Here is a 15,472-nt window from a genome sequence, read left to right as displayed (position 1 = left end):
GTATATATATCGAAAAACAAGTCGTGTCTATTTTCTTTGTAGTCAAAATTATCATATCGATCATAGGCATTAGGGTAAGCGTTAATAACCATGGACAATATTTTCGATATGTTTATATTTTAGAAAAATATAAGTACATTTATTTCAGGTAGGTCTACTTTATGAGGACTTCGAAAAGTTACATTTGTCTACTTGTAGTAATTATACCACCGGTTTGCAAGGCAGAAACTACCGATATGAAACTGATCTTGGGTAGCAATTGCTCTTTTCCAACATCAACATTTTGCAATGTAGCCATTCAGCAATTATTTCAACTTATGGGTGATGAGGACAGATCTGTCTGCTTCCAAGCAACATTGTCATTAAGAAGTTCATCAATTGTACACTGTTGTGTATTTCTGTTTTGCTTCATGTGTTTAAAAAATTTTTGGAAGGTCCAGAGTTACCTCCGAACTCATGTAGAAAGATCTGTTGCGAGTTAAAGTCTCAAACTAGTTGGATTTCATGGTCGCTAACCTCAGATACTTCTATTACACGATGAATTAACTTATTGTCAAAGTTCTTTTCAATAATATATCTGAGAGAAAGTTAAGATTAGTTTTCATTAGCTGAATTATATGATGATAATTGTCTATTTATAAAAACCGAATGAAAATACAGTAGTTTCTGAGATTAGTTCATTCGAACAATGCAAATATAGTGACTCTTGGTAAAAAAAAAAACGATTATATATTTTAGGTTTTGATTTATTATATAGTTCTAAGTTCTAATTAAGTTTTGTGTTTTGCAGGTTCGAGAGTTGGTCCCCCATCATTTTAATTACTTGGATCAACGTTGCTTTATCAGTGCAATAATCAATACACATTAATTTCAATTTATTAATAAACACTACTAAGTATTATTAATTCATAGAACTGTATATCAATATGGTAGTTAGTACGTACACGATGTTTCATCTAATTGTGTGTAAATTGTGTTATAAGTGCCCATGAAGTGGCAGAACTCGTTAAGGCTAAGGCCACAGTGTAGGTAAGTATGCCCATACAGAGGTCTTACTAAGCCGTCTAGACTAAAACCTTCGATGCCCTCCGTGGTAAGGGACCTACACGCCTATATATAATAACCTTCCGGTATGATTCCGAGGATATGGGCGTATACCTACTACAAGATAAAAACGTCGTCGAACTACTGAATCTCTTCTTTATACTGTGGTTAACTAAGTTGTTAAAAAGTGATTGATTGTATTGTAGTGTATGAGTAAAATAAAACCAAAGTAAAAAGCAATAAAATGCAAAAAACATTTTTAGAAAATAAATCAAATACACTGCATTCAACGAACATGCAACGAATTTCTAACTATCAGTGAGATGTGCCCTTGAGAGTAGGTTGTCAGTCGAATAATACTAGTATACGAATGGCAATCCCTAAATAAGAAGGGCCGAATCTAAGGAGATTCCTAGACATACATGAACCGTTCACTAATAGTAATCACCTAAGAGATGAAACGATTTTTCTATAGACACCGCCTAAATCATTAGGCATTCCATTTAGTTAATGCCTGATTTAGTAACAGCGTGCATAAGTATAACATAGTATAGGAATCTCCTATATATTTGGTCCAAGCCCTTTTAAACATTTACGTCCACTCACAGTCCGAAACGAGCTGTCACCACCTAGGGCCATTAGCTAATAAATTATATAAAACTTACATGTAAGTATTTAGCTATGATATTAACGAATTATTTAAAAATTTTGTTTTACAACATAATAGTTAATATCAGTTTTATAAAATAAAAGGCTCGAAACAATTGCAGGAAATGTACGACAATAATTATTACGCAGCTACATCCCAGACTGACTTTTTGTTAAGCAAATACAAAAGGTTAGGCTATTACCCAGATCTTTAACGTGTGTGACGCGAAAATTTCTTTCCTGCACTAGCACTATACTTAGTACTAGTTTCAGGTAAGTTCAGTGAGGTGGACTTATTGGGATGCAGGCCTGAATCAAGGAAAATTAGGATTACCATAAGTGATTAGTAAATACATTAAAATTTTCTCAATTACTTTCCTGCTATTAATATTGTACCTGTATCTATCACTGGTAATTAATTATCAAAATATGATTATGACTCATAGGAAAATTTAATGTACGAAATTAATAATATTTGTTTACATAAAGAGGTCAAATCGTTCTAAGTCGCGGTTTTGTAACCACTGTGTGTGGTTCAGTTTATATCTCTAGTGGTAACACATCTCACTGGAAACAATCGTTCAAATAATGGTATCGGCTAGAGTACGCACCTGTGGCAACAGTGTCAGTTGCTGAGCGTTGATTGGACGATGGTTGCCCTTCTCTTTCTCTTGCAAATGTGCGACGAGTGCTGCGATGTGCTCCAACAATTCTTTATTGTGAACCAGCAGTTGGTGGGTCCGAGCCTGCAACATTTTTTATTTATATGCATTTTTAAAAAGTCGTGTATAAGGCAGAATCACAAGGGCATGATACAACCTTACTTACCAGCATCGAAAATAATTATTTAATAAAAAATAAAGGTTCAAAACTGAAACCTGACTATGAACGAATTTAATTTTCATAGAAATCTAATTTTGATTCATGCTATACTATCTTATATATCTTTATATATATATTTCTTGTGTGCGTGTGTATGTCACTGCACTCCTCCTAAACGGCTGGACTGGTTTGAATAATTTTTTCGGTATGCGTTTGGGTGGTACCCTGGATGGTTTAGATTTACAAGATTTATATATATATTTCTTGTTTATATATATATATATTTCTTGTGTGCGTTTGTATGTCACTGTACTCCTCCTAAACGGCTGGACCGATTTGAATGATTTTTTTGGTATGCGTTTGGGTGGCACCCTGAATGGTTTAGATTCACAAATCAGCCCGACAGATGGCGCTGGGGTCCACTAGTATATTTATATATATAGCATGAATTAAGTCCCCGAATTAGTAAAATAAAACCTTCCACCTTTTAACGTATTACAATAATGGTAAATTGGGGAAAATTATTTTTCTATTACCTACTTACTTCACACGCACATTACCAGTTTAATTGATTTGAAAAGATATATTGAAATACCTTCCCGGTCGACTTCCCGGCCGTTCTTCACCAGTCCCGTGAAAACCTTTTTTTCAGGGATAAAAAATAGCCTATGTAACTTTATGCCAAAAATCAGGTTGATTGGTTGCTTAGTTAGGGCGTTAAGCAAGGACAAACAAACAAACACACTTTCGTTTTTTTACTATAAGGAAAGACATAACGTTCCATACATACTATATATATAATTTTAAAACATTTATAATTTCGCTACCGATTCAACGGGATTTAAAAGAAAATTAGCAAAACTGTCACGTAACGAAGCGAACCAGTTGCGACTAATCTGCCCTGGTTGGAAATGCATCGAGCGGATTATAACTTTAAACAGAGGGCTTGCAATATTAAATTTGTTGACACTTGACAGTTGCAGTTGGCGTTAAAACACGTGGCAGGTTAATCTGTGTTGAATGAAGAAAGATAATTAAATGTACCCCTTTTTAGTGGCTTTAAAATATGTTCTCTTTTTTTTTAGACTAACGTACGAAACAGAATTATTGTTATAACTCTGGGAATAGGTGCGTCATAAAACATATAACTAATATATTATAGAGGAAAGATTTGTTTCTTCGTTAGTGGTCCATAAACATTGAGACTACTGAACTAATTTTAATAATTGTCTCTGCACTAGAAAGCTATTTTATCCAGAAGTAAAAAATAACGTTTCAGCCTGTAATAACGGTATTCGTAAACTAAGCCCGAAAAAATAATCGCGATCTGTTTTATATCTATTTTCTACGAAAAAACTAGCCTTAAGTATATTTAAATAAACGTCCGCGAAAACATATACCCATGCCATCTCAGGCTCAGTGGGGGCTCGATTCCCACAACTGGAAAATGTTTGTGTAATGAACATAAATGTTTTTCAGTGGCTGGGCGTTAACCTATATATTATAAGTATTTGTGTATATTATTCATAAAAATATTCATCAGTCATCTTCGTACCCATAACACAAGGTACGCTTACTTTGGGGCTAGATGATGAGTGTATTTTGGTGGTATATTTATTTATATTAAACTTACTTGGGCTTCGCATCGTGCCGCTTGCTCCGCGGCGAGCTGGTCGCGAAACAGCAGCAGTTGCGCGACAGCTGCGCGTGTTTGTTGCGACTGTTGCTCGAGGCGCTCATGTAGCAGTTGCAACTGGTGTTGCGCGCTGAGCGGTGTTGTAGCGTCACCCTCCGGCGGGCTGGTCGCTTCTACTTTGGTGACGCATTCCGGCAGGTCCGGAAGATTGATACTGGGTACTGGTTTTGAAACCTAAAACAATGGGCGATTATATTTTTATTAAAAGTCAATATACATCGCCTTCAGGTTCGCGTGATAAAAGGGTTTCTTTATGTGTTTATTGACTAAATGTACGTATTCAGAAGATACGAATATAGACGTACTGTTTTTAAGAGAAAAGTTGTGAATTCATCAACACAGCTCAATCATAATCATGTATAATTAAATTTAATACGTAAACGTCCCTAAAGGTATTGATTTAAGAAAAAATAATAGTGCAAAAAACTTAAAAACACTTGGTATAAAAAACAAAACTTATTTCTACCTTTAGTTTATTTTACTTAAAAAAACGAGTTTATTTGGTTTCTTTTCAACTATTATTTGTATGAGAGCAAAATATATCTGTAATCCATTCACCATCAAAATTGTTAATATTAGACAAATCGGCTAAAGATAATGGTTGGAAATTGAAATGAACCTTCCCTCCTTATTCGACTTTAGATAAAATTATATAAACTAACAAAAATCTTACTTTGCAAATTGAAAAATGGAATAATGTTATTAAATTAGTTTATTGACATTGATCCTCGATATATCTACAAAGTTTGAACGAAATCAGACCGTTCGAAGAAGGTCATAATCAAGTCCAATAGAGTCGGTTACAAATAAAAACAAACGTACAGGTGAAGCTGATAAAAAGCGTGTGAAAAGTTGTTAAGCAAAAGTTTTTCTTTATTATGAATTATTTCCAAGTCCAACTGGAATTATGAAACAGTGTCCACGTTTGCGAAACGCCTTAACTCGCGATGGTACTATAAAATTTTGTTTTACGATTGTTTTAACGACGGTAAGCTTGGGTAATAATCACATTTGGCATAGACAACTTTCGCGTGGCTCTAACTTCATTTGCAAAGTCAATATTAGGCACGGTCGCTATAGCAGCATCTTAAACTATAATTAATCACTATAGTTTTTATACTTCCTTTTGAACACCGCCACCTTTTATATACTTCTTCTGTCTGTGTTTATTTGTGTGCAAACAAAGAGTAAAAATAAATAAAGAGTATAGTCGCAAATGCTAGTAACCTCAGACAGTAGACGTATCGCCTGAGACTGATTATCACTTGCGCGTGGGCCATAGTTATTATTGTTTTTTTTTATTCGATGACAATTTATCGCTTTACGACAATCTCATATAATATATGCTAAGTGGGTATATTAATAAGTATACTACGCACGATATCGTAGTGTCGTTTTTGGGTAACGAAACATTGTCACGTTACAGTGAAATGGAAATGTTAGAGCTCCATAAATTGCATAAGTGATAAATTAGGCTTTATCATCAATACCCTATATCGGTCTCTCCCAACGGGAGGGTTTGCCCATACAGCGATCACCAACCCATCTGACCAACGTGGTGACGTTGTAAATGCTAGTAGTGGAATCATACCTCAACCTAACCTAATCTTAAAATTGTAATGGCTGTTATTCTGGAAAAGGACAAAAGATACTTTACATGATTGATACATATAACGCGGACGAAGAAGCGCGGATCAACTAGCACCTAACTTATTTCAAATACAGACATTGTCTTAACTCTAAAATATTCCATCTAGAAAGCGCTCAAAGCTTTCAATGGAAAATAGCTGGGTGTATTTCGCTTTTAGAAATTAAGTGTTCTCTTTCTTTTATTAATTTCTTAGTTTTTATATTAAAAAAAAAAAACATTTTCATGTAAGAATATAGTTCGAAATTACTAGTATTTGTAGTACCTAATAAAGAACATCAAACTACAGTAGTTTAGATAATTTATTAATTCCTCATTGTATTCTTTAACCATTTTTGTATATTCTTCACTTATGATAAACGACTAATTCATAATTATTAGGGTATTTGCAAAAATTTGTGTCTTTAAAAGTTCAAAGTTTATATTAAACGTAAGCATATAGAAATAGGCTAACATGCTCCTCAAATCGACCCATTAATCGACACGGCCACCCGAAAGGTGAGTCGAGCTCCTAACCACTGAGCTATAACATAAAAGATAGAAAAAGAATAGCGCAGGTATGATTCATTGAACTATTATGCCCTTTTAGTAGTTTCAAGTGAAAATGTGACAGTGATAACAAAAAGAAAACCCGGCTAAGTTTGGACCCCTAAATTTATTTTTAAGTCTACGAATGTAGTTAGTTTTCCCAATTTCTTTTGACCATTGATTTATATGTTACTAGCGTTACGACTTTGTAAATATGGTACCTATGCCTAAATATGCCTTTTTGAGGGTCTATATGTGTATAGAAATAAACGACTTCAACTTTTTACTTGGACTCGAAATGGGAATGGGGCAAACCAACATATCAAAAAGCGAGATTCATGTGATTAAAAAAATCAAAATAAACCAACGCAAATCTATAAATCTCAATGTTATAATGAGGTAAAGTTTGTCGGGAGTCTTTGCATCTACTGAACCGATTTTAAAAGTTGCTACATAACAACACGCTACGATTATTCCTCTTGGGGCTTCCGATGCTTTAACGTCACAAAAATATAAAACGGAATTATTCCTCTTTAGAAGTTCAATGAAAAAGTCCGCGCCACCATATTTTATCTATCTTTTAAGGTTGACTCGAAAGCGGACGAAGTCACGGGGGACCGCGAGTAAATCATAAAAGAACTGAATTAAGAAAAAAAGAGATTGGTCGGGGGACCGCTGAACGAAGTTCTGAACGCGGGTCGAAGAAGTCTTTGAATGTCGTTTCTTGTTTGTTAATAATTGTTTATCACGTGATAATGTATTGACAGGTAAATGCGGACTTAATATCCTGGTTACCTTACGTTGTTTCCTGATTATTATGATCCTGACTCCTTTGATCCAAACCCCGTCGGTCGAAATGTGAAATAAACTTCTCAATCAAATATGATACAGATTATACAATAGACGACCCAATTTGTAGGTGTAATACATTTTTTTAGTAGGTACAATATTTTCTAATAGTAACATTTGGACTTTTAAGACCTCCGGCTTCGCTTTCGGGGGCCGTGTTCTAATCCCAGCACACACTTCTAACTTTTCTATGTTATGTGCGTTTATAGCAACATATCACTTGCTTAAAAGGTGAAGGAAAACATCGTACCCGTGTTCTCCATAAGGTTTTCAAAGGTATGTGGAGTCCGCCAATTTGGCCAGCGTTGTGGACTACGGCCTTTACCCTTCTCGCTATGGAAGGTCGTTAATGGGTTTATATTATGATGATGATATTAGAATAAGATTCTTCATATGTTACTTTTAAGTTCATATGCTAAGTTTACTTTTAAGAAAACTTTACACTTTAATAGAATAGTCAAAATTTAAAAACGGTAGTATTAGTGTGTGTTTGTAAGAAAACTACTAAAAAAAAAAATGTTAAATCGTATGTAGAACCTCGTTCAGAAAAACTTGAATTTTATATAATATCAGTTGGACACTCTACTTACTCTACTTAACGTATTTTTTTCTACGAGAGGTCTAGTAGGAAAATCTTGTGATGTATCCTTTACCGCCCTTTTTTTAACACCCGCATTAAAAATCCAAAAGCTTAAAGCTTAAATAATGGTTCTTCGACCTAAAACCCACTGAAATTTCTCCTGATTGTTTTCCCGTGATAAAACCTATCCCTAGTCCATCCAGTTATACAATATAAATGCAAAATATCATAAAAATCTTTAGTGTGCAGTAGTTAAACAAACAGAAACATCTTCGCATATAATATTAGTATGGATAGTAAAGATATGTGTAGGTATTAGTATGTACAAAGCATTTTATAGCGATATAGCGTAAACGATCTCGATTGCCGAATCACAATAGCAATCTGTGTTTACGAAAAGTAATGTTTGTTAATCGATAAACTTCACACCGGGCGATGTTATTCGAATTGGGTGAAACTGTTTAGAGTGATTTTCTAAGAACTGCCAATTTCAGATTAAGGGGAATCGATCATACCCATCGCATTTCTATTGCACATGGAAATTATCTACGAATTGCTACTTAGAAATGGATGTGTAATAGCTTTAGATAATATTTATTTTAAAGCAGGTAAATTTTGGAGTTTAACTACAAATATTGTATACAATTTTACAATAAATTACCGGTTGATATCTTGGGGATGTCACTAAAGAAGTTCAAAGTTTGTATTAAGCGAAAGCTTATAGAAAAGTCCTATTATAGTATAAAGGATTACGTAAACGATAAAAAAGCTTGGGTGTAAACAATTGCTCTAACCAGGTTGCTTCTTAAATATTTCCTAATGACAATGTGAGATGGTGATAACAAAAAGAACACCCGGCTAAGTTTGTTGTGGGCTTCTTCTTAGACCAGGGCGCGATTGGAACCCTCGTAGCTTTAGTTTTAAGTTTACGATTGTAGTTATCGCCATCACTACTCACTGCTATGTACACATTTTGTATATAATAACGCATCAAAAGTGCCATCTATGTGCCTATTTGAATAAAGATATATTTGACTTTGACTTTGACTTTGAATATATTTTAAAAGCCTAACTATGTATTAAAGAGCGATATTTTACTTTCTTTACATATAGCGTCCCGCGGAGAAACGAAGTATTAAAGCGGGCGGGCGATGCGAAGCGGACTGGGTAGGTATATTGGTTACAGGGGAAAAAAAGCCGTATGGGAAAATTTACCAATTAATATTTGCACGCGGACGATGTCGCGGGGAATTGCTAGTACACAATAAAGTCCGATTTCCCTTTGACTGTCAAAGTCACGTTGAAAAGCCAAGCTACCTAATTTTACGGCAATCCTGTCCACTTAAAATAGATCAAAGCATTCAACTAGAAATAAATACTGTCGCTTTGATTTAGATTCTTAACAAGTTACTATAAATATCTAAGTTCTTAGAAATACGCAAATTAACTACAGAATGAAATAAATCTATTTCAAATGCAATTTATAAACAACTTAAACTATAAATTTCATTTAAACAGATTTTGAAGTGTAACGATAATGTAAAACGCCTTTTACAGACTGAGAGAAATCTGCATTGAATTTCAAGTAGTTTTAAAACAGAAAAATGCAATTACTCCTGCTTGACCGTTTCTCTTAGATCAGATGTTTTGTTTTAAAGTTACTAATTTAAATTTAGAGAATTCGTTTTCCTCCTAGATATAATGATTCTTAAATTATTTCATGTAAAAAAATAATTTGTATTAAAATATATATAGAAATGCCGCATTGGGCCAAGTACCTATCTTTGTCTAAAGTATTGGCGCTTTGGTTAAAGCTGAAAGCTGAAAAATGTAGCTAGCATATAAAAACGTGTGCAAACTTTTGTACACGCGTTAGAAGTCATACTTCTTTGGCGTAACAAGATAACTTAGAAAAACAGAAAAGGTATTTAATAAATTGAAAGTTTTACTTTAACGGATTATCTAGTTATATAAAGTTTATTTAAATATCACAATAAAATATTACTATATAATTAAAGAATAATTCAATGAGCATAATAAACATAATTAAATTTGGAACACTAACAGACTCATTATCGGACAAACAAGTTTCACTCAACACTATGTACTTTTGTGCATATATGAAGAGCTCGCTACTAAGGTATAAAAGTCCATTCTTTAAGGATTTTTTTTGTTTCTTTTAAGTGGCATATAGCAGGTCTGATTCTCTTTAAAAACAATTTAAGTTTTGTCCACCTCAAGACAAAAATAAATTTAAAAAGGTCAATCTAGATTTTGATTAGATTAGTTTCTTTTATAGATTAGATTTTTAAAATCAAATACTACGAGTTGCGTACAATGACTGTCTCATAAACTCATTCCGTTTATCTATGGATACAGCCTACGTCATAATGCGTACGTCAAAGAACCCAGAGTTTGAAGATGTAATATTGCCAGGTCGATGATATTATTATAGTTTTGATTTATCGTCCCGTTTCTCGGATTCGATGTGGGTGAGAGATCATTACGGATTCTATTTTCGAATCTACCGATATTGTTTCTATTTTTATTATCTAGATGGCGTTAAAAAAGTTTAAAGTGATCGGAACGTGATTTATTATAATTGAAACTGAGTGTTATAGTACATTAAATGTCGTGATCTTTCCATCATAGCAGAGTCATCTGCGTTGCTTTCCCCGCTTATGCTGCATAACTACGATCAATAATAAACTATATTCCATTTGTCTGACTTGTTATGACAAGTACGATAAGAAGATGAGTATTCCCCATTTACTTGGGGTTGGCATTCGTCTTTTTCAACTGACGTCAACAAAGATTTTGGAAGTAGTTTCATACGTCAAATCTCCATTATATGTTACTTATTTTTAATTATTTTAAAACGCTTATTCCTTTACAGGAAAAATAAATGAAAACTTGTTATACATAAAAAGGCAAGTTAGAAAAAACAGGAGTGTCCTTTGAAAGCAGTCGTGAAAAACTGTGTTGAAAAAATTAGTTCACACTCAAAATTTGGTTACCTATTTTCTTTAGATTGAATTCGATTTTTAATTTTATTAAAATTAGAATTATTCAGTAAGGACCTATTTTTTTTTTATCGCAATGAAATGTAAATTTATTTGTTCACCAAAATATTACAATAGCAAATAGGACGGAGACCTTCTGTTAAGTTTAAACCTGTGCCAGAAGATAAAAAAAATCAATTAAACTCCCCAATCATTTCGTTCACAATACATTACACTGTAAACACAAAGAAAAGTTGAACACTTTTTATTTAGTCTTTGTATGGGACTGTAAATCTAGCATATAATTAATCGAAGCTAACTAATATTATTAGTAAATGCGAAAGTTGCTGAGAATGATTAATAACTATAGGAACAAATTTTATAAGCTCTCGGAGCCGCACTGGATTATTGTGTTAGATCTAAGCTTTAAATCTCCCCCTTCTACTTAAGCTCATCTGCGCAATAATTATTGGATACAGAAATGGATAAATATTCAATCACAAGAACAGGTTAAAATAATTAAACTACCTCCTTCCAGTCACCGTCGTCGTTTAAATCCAACCTCAAACAACTAATTGTTATTATTTCTTCAATTATTTAAATTTTCCAACATAGTGTATGAACATCTTAACAACCCATTATCGGTTCACTACTGGGGTCTCATCCATCACAGCGAGAAGGGTTTAGGCCTTGGTCCACCACGCCGGCCAAGTGCGGATTGGTGGGCAGTATATGAACAACCATCACTTATTCTAGACGTGGGGTAATCTTCATTATAGCTATGCAAATTGGAAACAATCTACTATCTATGATTTTTACTGGAAATACTGATTTGGGGTTGTTTGAGGGGATTACAATGAAATTACTTGTGAGTGTGCCTCTGAATGAATTCTATTTAAGAACGCTGCAAACTACTCGTTTGACAAAACCTAAAATCATACATAGTAGCCTCTGTTTCACTTTTTATTACTAATTTTTAGTGGCTTAAATGAAATTAAGCATTACGAAAACCAACTTTAATCATTTATAGTATATTCAGCTTAAAACTTAACTTTACTGCAATGTAATTTTCTGTCACGAATCTTTAATCGTTATTCTGAAATAATATGGTCTGTAATAACATATGTTTTTTTGTTAATATCTTCATCATTAAAATATCGACCGGGCACAAGTCCCCTCTTACACTGAGAAGGAGTTAAGGCCACCACGCTGGCCCAGTGCACATTGGTAGACGCCATAGACCTTTGAGAACATTCTGGAGAATTCTCAGCCATGTAGGTTTCCTCACGATGTTTTTCTTCACCGTTGTATAATTTTTCTTTAATTTCTTTAATTGCTTTAAACGCACACAACTAAGAAAAGTTACAGGTGCTGGGATCGAACTCGGCCGTTCACCGCCGTTCACGGCCGCCACTGGGCCATAACCGCTTCTTAATAGATCTCATAATATTATATGTTGCTTAAACCTTATTTAAGAATACTCTTCATCTGGATATTCAAGGGGATTGTGGCTTGTCTGATGCTGAAGATGTTAACATCATTTTCTCTAAAATGTAATAAAAAACTGTTGTACCTACGTCAACTTATTCGACTGCGTGAAAGTTAACTACTAATTGTATGGAATCAAAAGTACGCCATCTAGTTACATTACTGGGAAACGGTATTGTCGTTCGATTACACAGCACAGAGCTTAGAAAATTGACAGGTACCTACGCACCTGTTATTTTGTAAGATATGTACGTTTTAAATAATTAAATATAACTTGGTTCAACAGCGAAGGCAAACATAGTGAGGAAACCTGCATTCCTGACTGTTCTCCATAATGTACTCAAAGACGTGTGAAGGCTACCTTAGGCTGCACTTGGCCAGCAAAATAAGACAATGTGACGTCATAAAAATGTTCTATCATGCCTTCTGGAGCTGTATGATAAATATTCTTTTGCTTAAGGCCAAAGGTTTGAGTGATATAACGATACTTGGTTGAAATAACAAAAATCTTAAGCAAATACAGGAAAATGCAATTTCACCCAAGTAAACTCTAAACTCGTTAATTTTAATTTTATTTAAGTTACGTACATACGTCCTTCTCATTGTGGGAAGAGATCCGTGCCCCGTAATAGGTCGGTAATGGGTTGTTATGATGAACTATTTGGATGTGAAAGCTCATTTTCGCTTTTTTTTTTGACTGCCGATCTTTGGGCAGGATGAAGGTCATGTGGAACGTCCAGGGAACCAGTTGTATACTTCCCGGACGAGCTCCTTTTGGCCTATCGCATTATTCCAATTTTCCAACATAGTGCATTTAGCCGGCACGTGTGTATTCAAAGAGGCATAATATTATTATGGTCGATAGATACCTCAAAGAGATAGGTCAATACCAAAATCCATACGAGTTTAATAGAACGTTTGACTGAAAATCAAACACGAAAGCTTCGGAGAGTCAACATTCTAGACTGTGTAAATGACGTGCGGACGATCGCACTTGCCATATGCATGCGTATTTTGTCAGGGTATTCATACGATACGAATATTGACATCTAAGCTAGCTTTGATCTTCAAAAGTGAATCGTGTGTATCCATCGACCAAATTTGAATTTATCAAAGAGGCACAATCATTTGGTTGAATATATCAAAGAGGCAAAATCATTTGGTCACTAAACACGTTCCGGTTAACAACCTACAAACCTACGTTCCATAACTAAGCAATATTTTTATGTAGTTCTTTTAAGAGAGGGAATTTGCAAAAAGCAACACTGTATATGCGTCCAAACAACATTTTTGAGTTATATCTAGTGACACTTCTGGTATTTTTGAATTAGGAATTAGGTGGGTATTGAGAAATTGTTATTCGTGGTATATTTGTATATGTTGGCTGTTGTTTTAACTTAGTTCTTTATTTCAATACTTATACAAAAATATTTTGTGTATAACGAAAAACGCAAGCTTAGTTCTTTGTTGCGAAGATACAAGCTTTAAATATTAATAGGAACACGTTGTTTTTATCAAAGAATCATTTAAAATAATTGCATACCAACAATCGCAATCGTTTTCGATTAGGTATCGTAAAGCTATCGCTACGTCAGAATAAAACATTATATTATTGCTTATTGCACATCGCCTTTCTTTTTTAAACGGAGTAAATGCCTGAAGCACACCCCTCCGTTCGAGGAAACGGAGTGGTTATGTGGGACTTGCACCCACTAAAAAAACTGTTTCCCTCGACCTATAATAGAGAGTACGGGATTCACCTGAAAGCTTTTAATCGAAATCTAATGACAGCACTCCTAGTGTAATGTTTTATACGAGACTAATACAGGGATTAGGGAATAAATTTGGTAAAAGAATTAAAAGTCTATCAATCGAATTCCGAACCAACAGGGAAGCAGATTTTTTATGTATTAATAAAATCTGGGAAGCGGTAAAAAAAAAGGTCGTAAAAAATTTCATATCATAATTTTCCACCACGCAACAATTCTAAAGTGTCCGGTACATATTCGACTTCGTAACCTTGTGATAAGAACTCGCGATATTCAATAGGCTGTCGTTGTTACAATGTAAGCGACTATACACTTTGGCATGATATGTGTAAATACTGCAAATGTCTTACAATAATCATGTACACGTGCTTGGATTAAAGTGTAAGACCCGTTCTGGTTTTCATGTTAACGCAGATCTATTTTCATTGAGTATCCAAACTAAGCTCGGGTTGATAAGGTCCAATTAAGTTTATATATACTCTGTGGGGATATGAGCTTAGAATACGATCGGCTTTGATTTCAAACGTTAACGGATGATGCACATTTGAATAAACTGCAATTTCTTAAGATTAAATTCAAATTCAAATTCTAAATTAATTTATTTCAAGTAGGCCTAATATAAGCACTTTTGAAACGTCAAGTCTGTCTGTTTGTAGTGACTCTACGTCTAGTGTGTTGGGAAGGCAGATTCTACCGAGAAGAAGCCGGCAAGAAACTCAGCAATTGCTCTTTTCCAACATAAACAATTTAGATTTTACATTTTAACATTCATTTTTCTATCTTGTGAGAGATGAAAGCGGAGCCGGATGCTTCAAAGCAACCTTGTCATTAAGAAATTCATCAAATGTATAGTAACTTCGCTGTAATAAATGTGTTTTAACATATTCTTTAAATTTATGCATTGGTAGGTCCAAAATTACCTATATCCTATATAATACCTAATTATCGATGAACGCCGCTATGCTAGGTATAATATAATCGTCAGACTATGCGGAGAGGTGGTCGTGACTAACCTCAATTTTGCTCCAAAACGGATTGGTGTTACCTATAAAACGCACACCGGTATAAAAAAAGCGGCGATTATTTGTAGCTCTGAGATGGCAGTGAGCATTTGTAACAGAAAAATACTAAACTTTACTAACCTAACAATTCTTGGCAAACTTTATTGCACAACTAGTAAGAAACTTTATAGTTTAACAGAAAAAATTAAATTGTCTCTTACTAGCACAGCTAGTTACGCTGTCCCAAAACGAGTGGTTATATATTTTCAATCTTGGAATCAAAACTATTCTATTATGGATTCACTGTAATAAAACAAATTTCAGAATAGAAGGTTATTGAAAACATATTCTCAGCAGAACTACAAGTCTCCATGTAAAATGTATTTCAAGCTCAGGG

At 34.1% G+C, this 15,472-nt stretch overlaps 1 protein-coding gene across 2 annotated transcripts in view; it reads right to left on the bottom strand.

The window, feature by feature from the left end:
• LOC120636661 (dystrophin-like protein 1) overlaps positions 1-15,472 on the bottom strand; it is a 274,699-nt gene that overhangs the window by 18,867 nt on the left and 240,360 nt on the right. For both annotated transcript variants that reach the window (XM_039908223.1, XM_039908224.1), the window contains 2 exons: positions 4,148-4,384; positions 2,304-2,438 (listed from right to left, as the gene is read on the bottom strand). In XM_039908223.1, coding sequence (XP_039764157.1) covers positions 2,304-2,438; positions 4,148-4,384 — 372 coding nt within the window. The remainder of the gene's footprint in view (positions 1-2,303; positions 2,439-4,147; positions 4,385-15,472) is intronic.

The sequence above is a fragment of the Pararge aegeria genome, chromosome Z, assembly GCF_905163445.1.
Source record: "Pararge aegeria chromosome Z, ilParAegt1.1, whole genome shotgun sequence".
Lineage (NCBI taxonomy): Eukaryota > Metazoa > Arthropoda > Insecta > Lepidoptera > Nymphalidae > Pararge > Pararge aegeria.
This window is presented reverse-complemented; position numbering and strand designations above follow the sequence as displayed.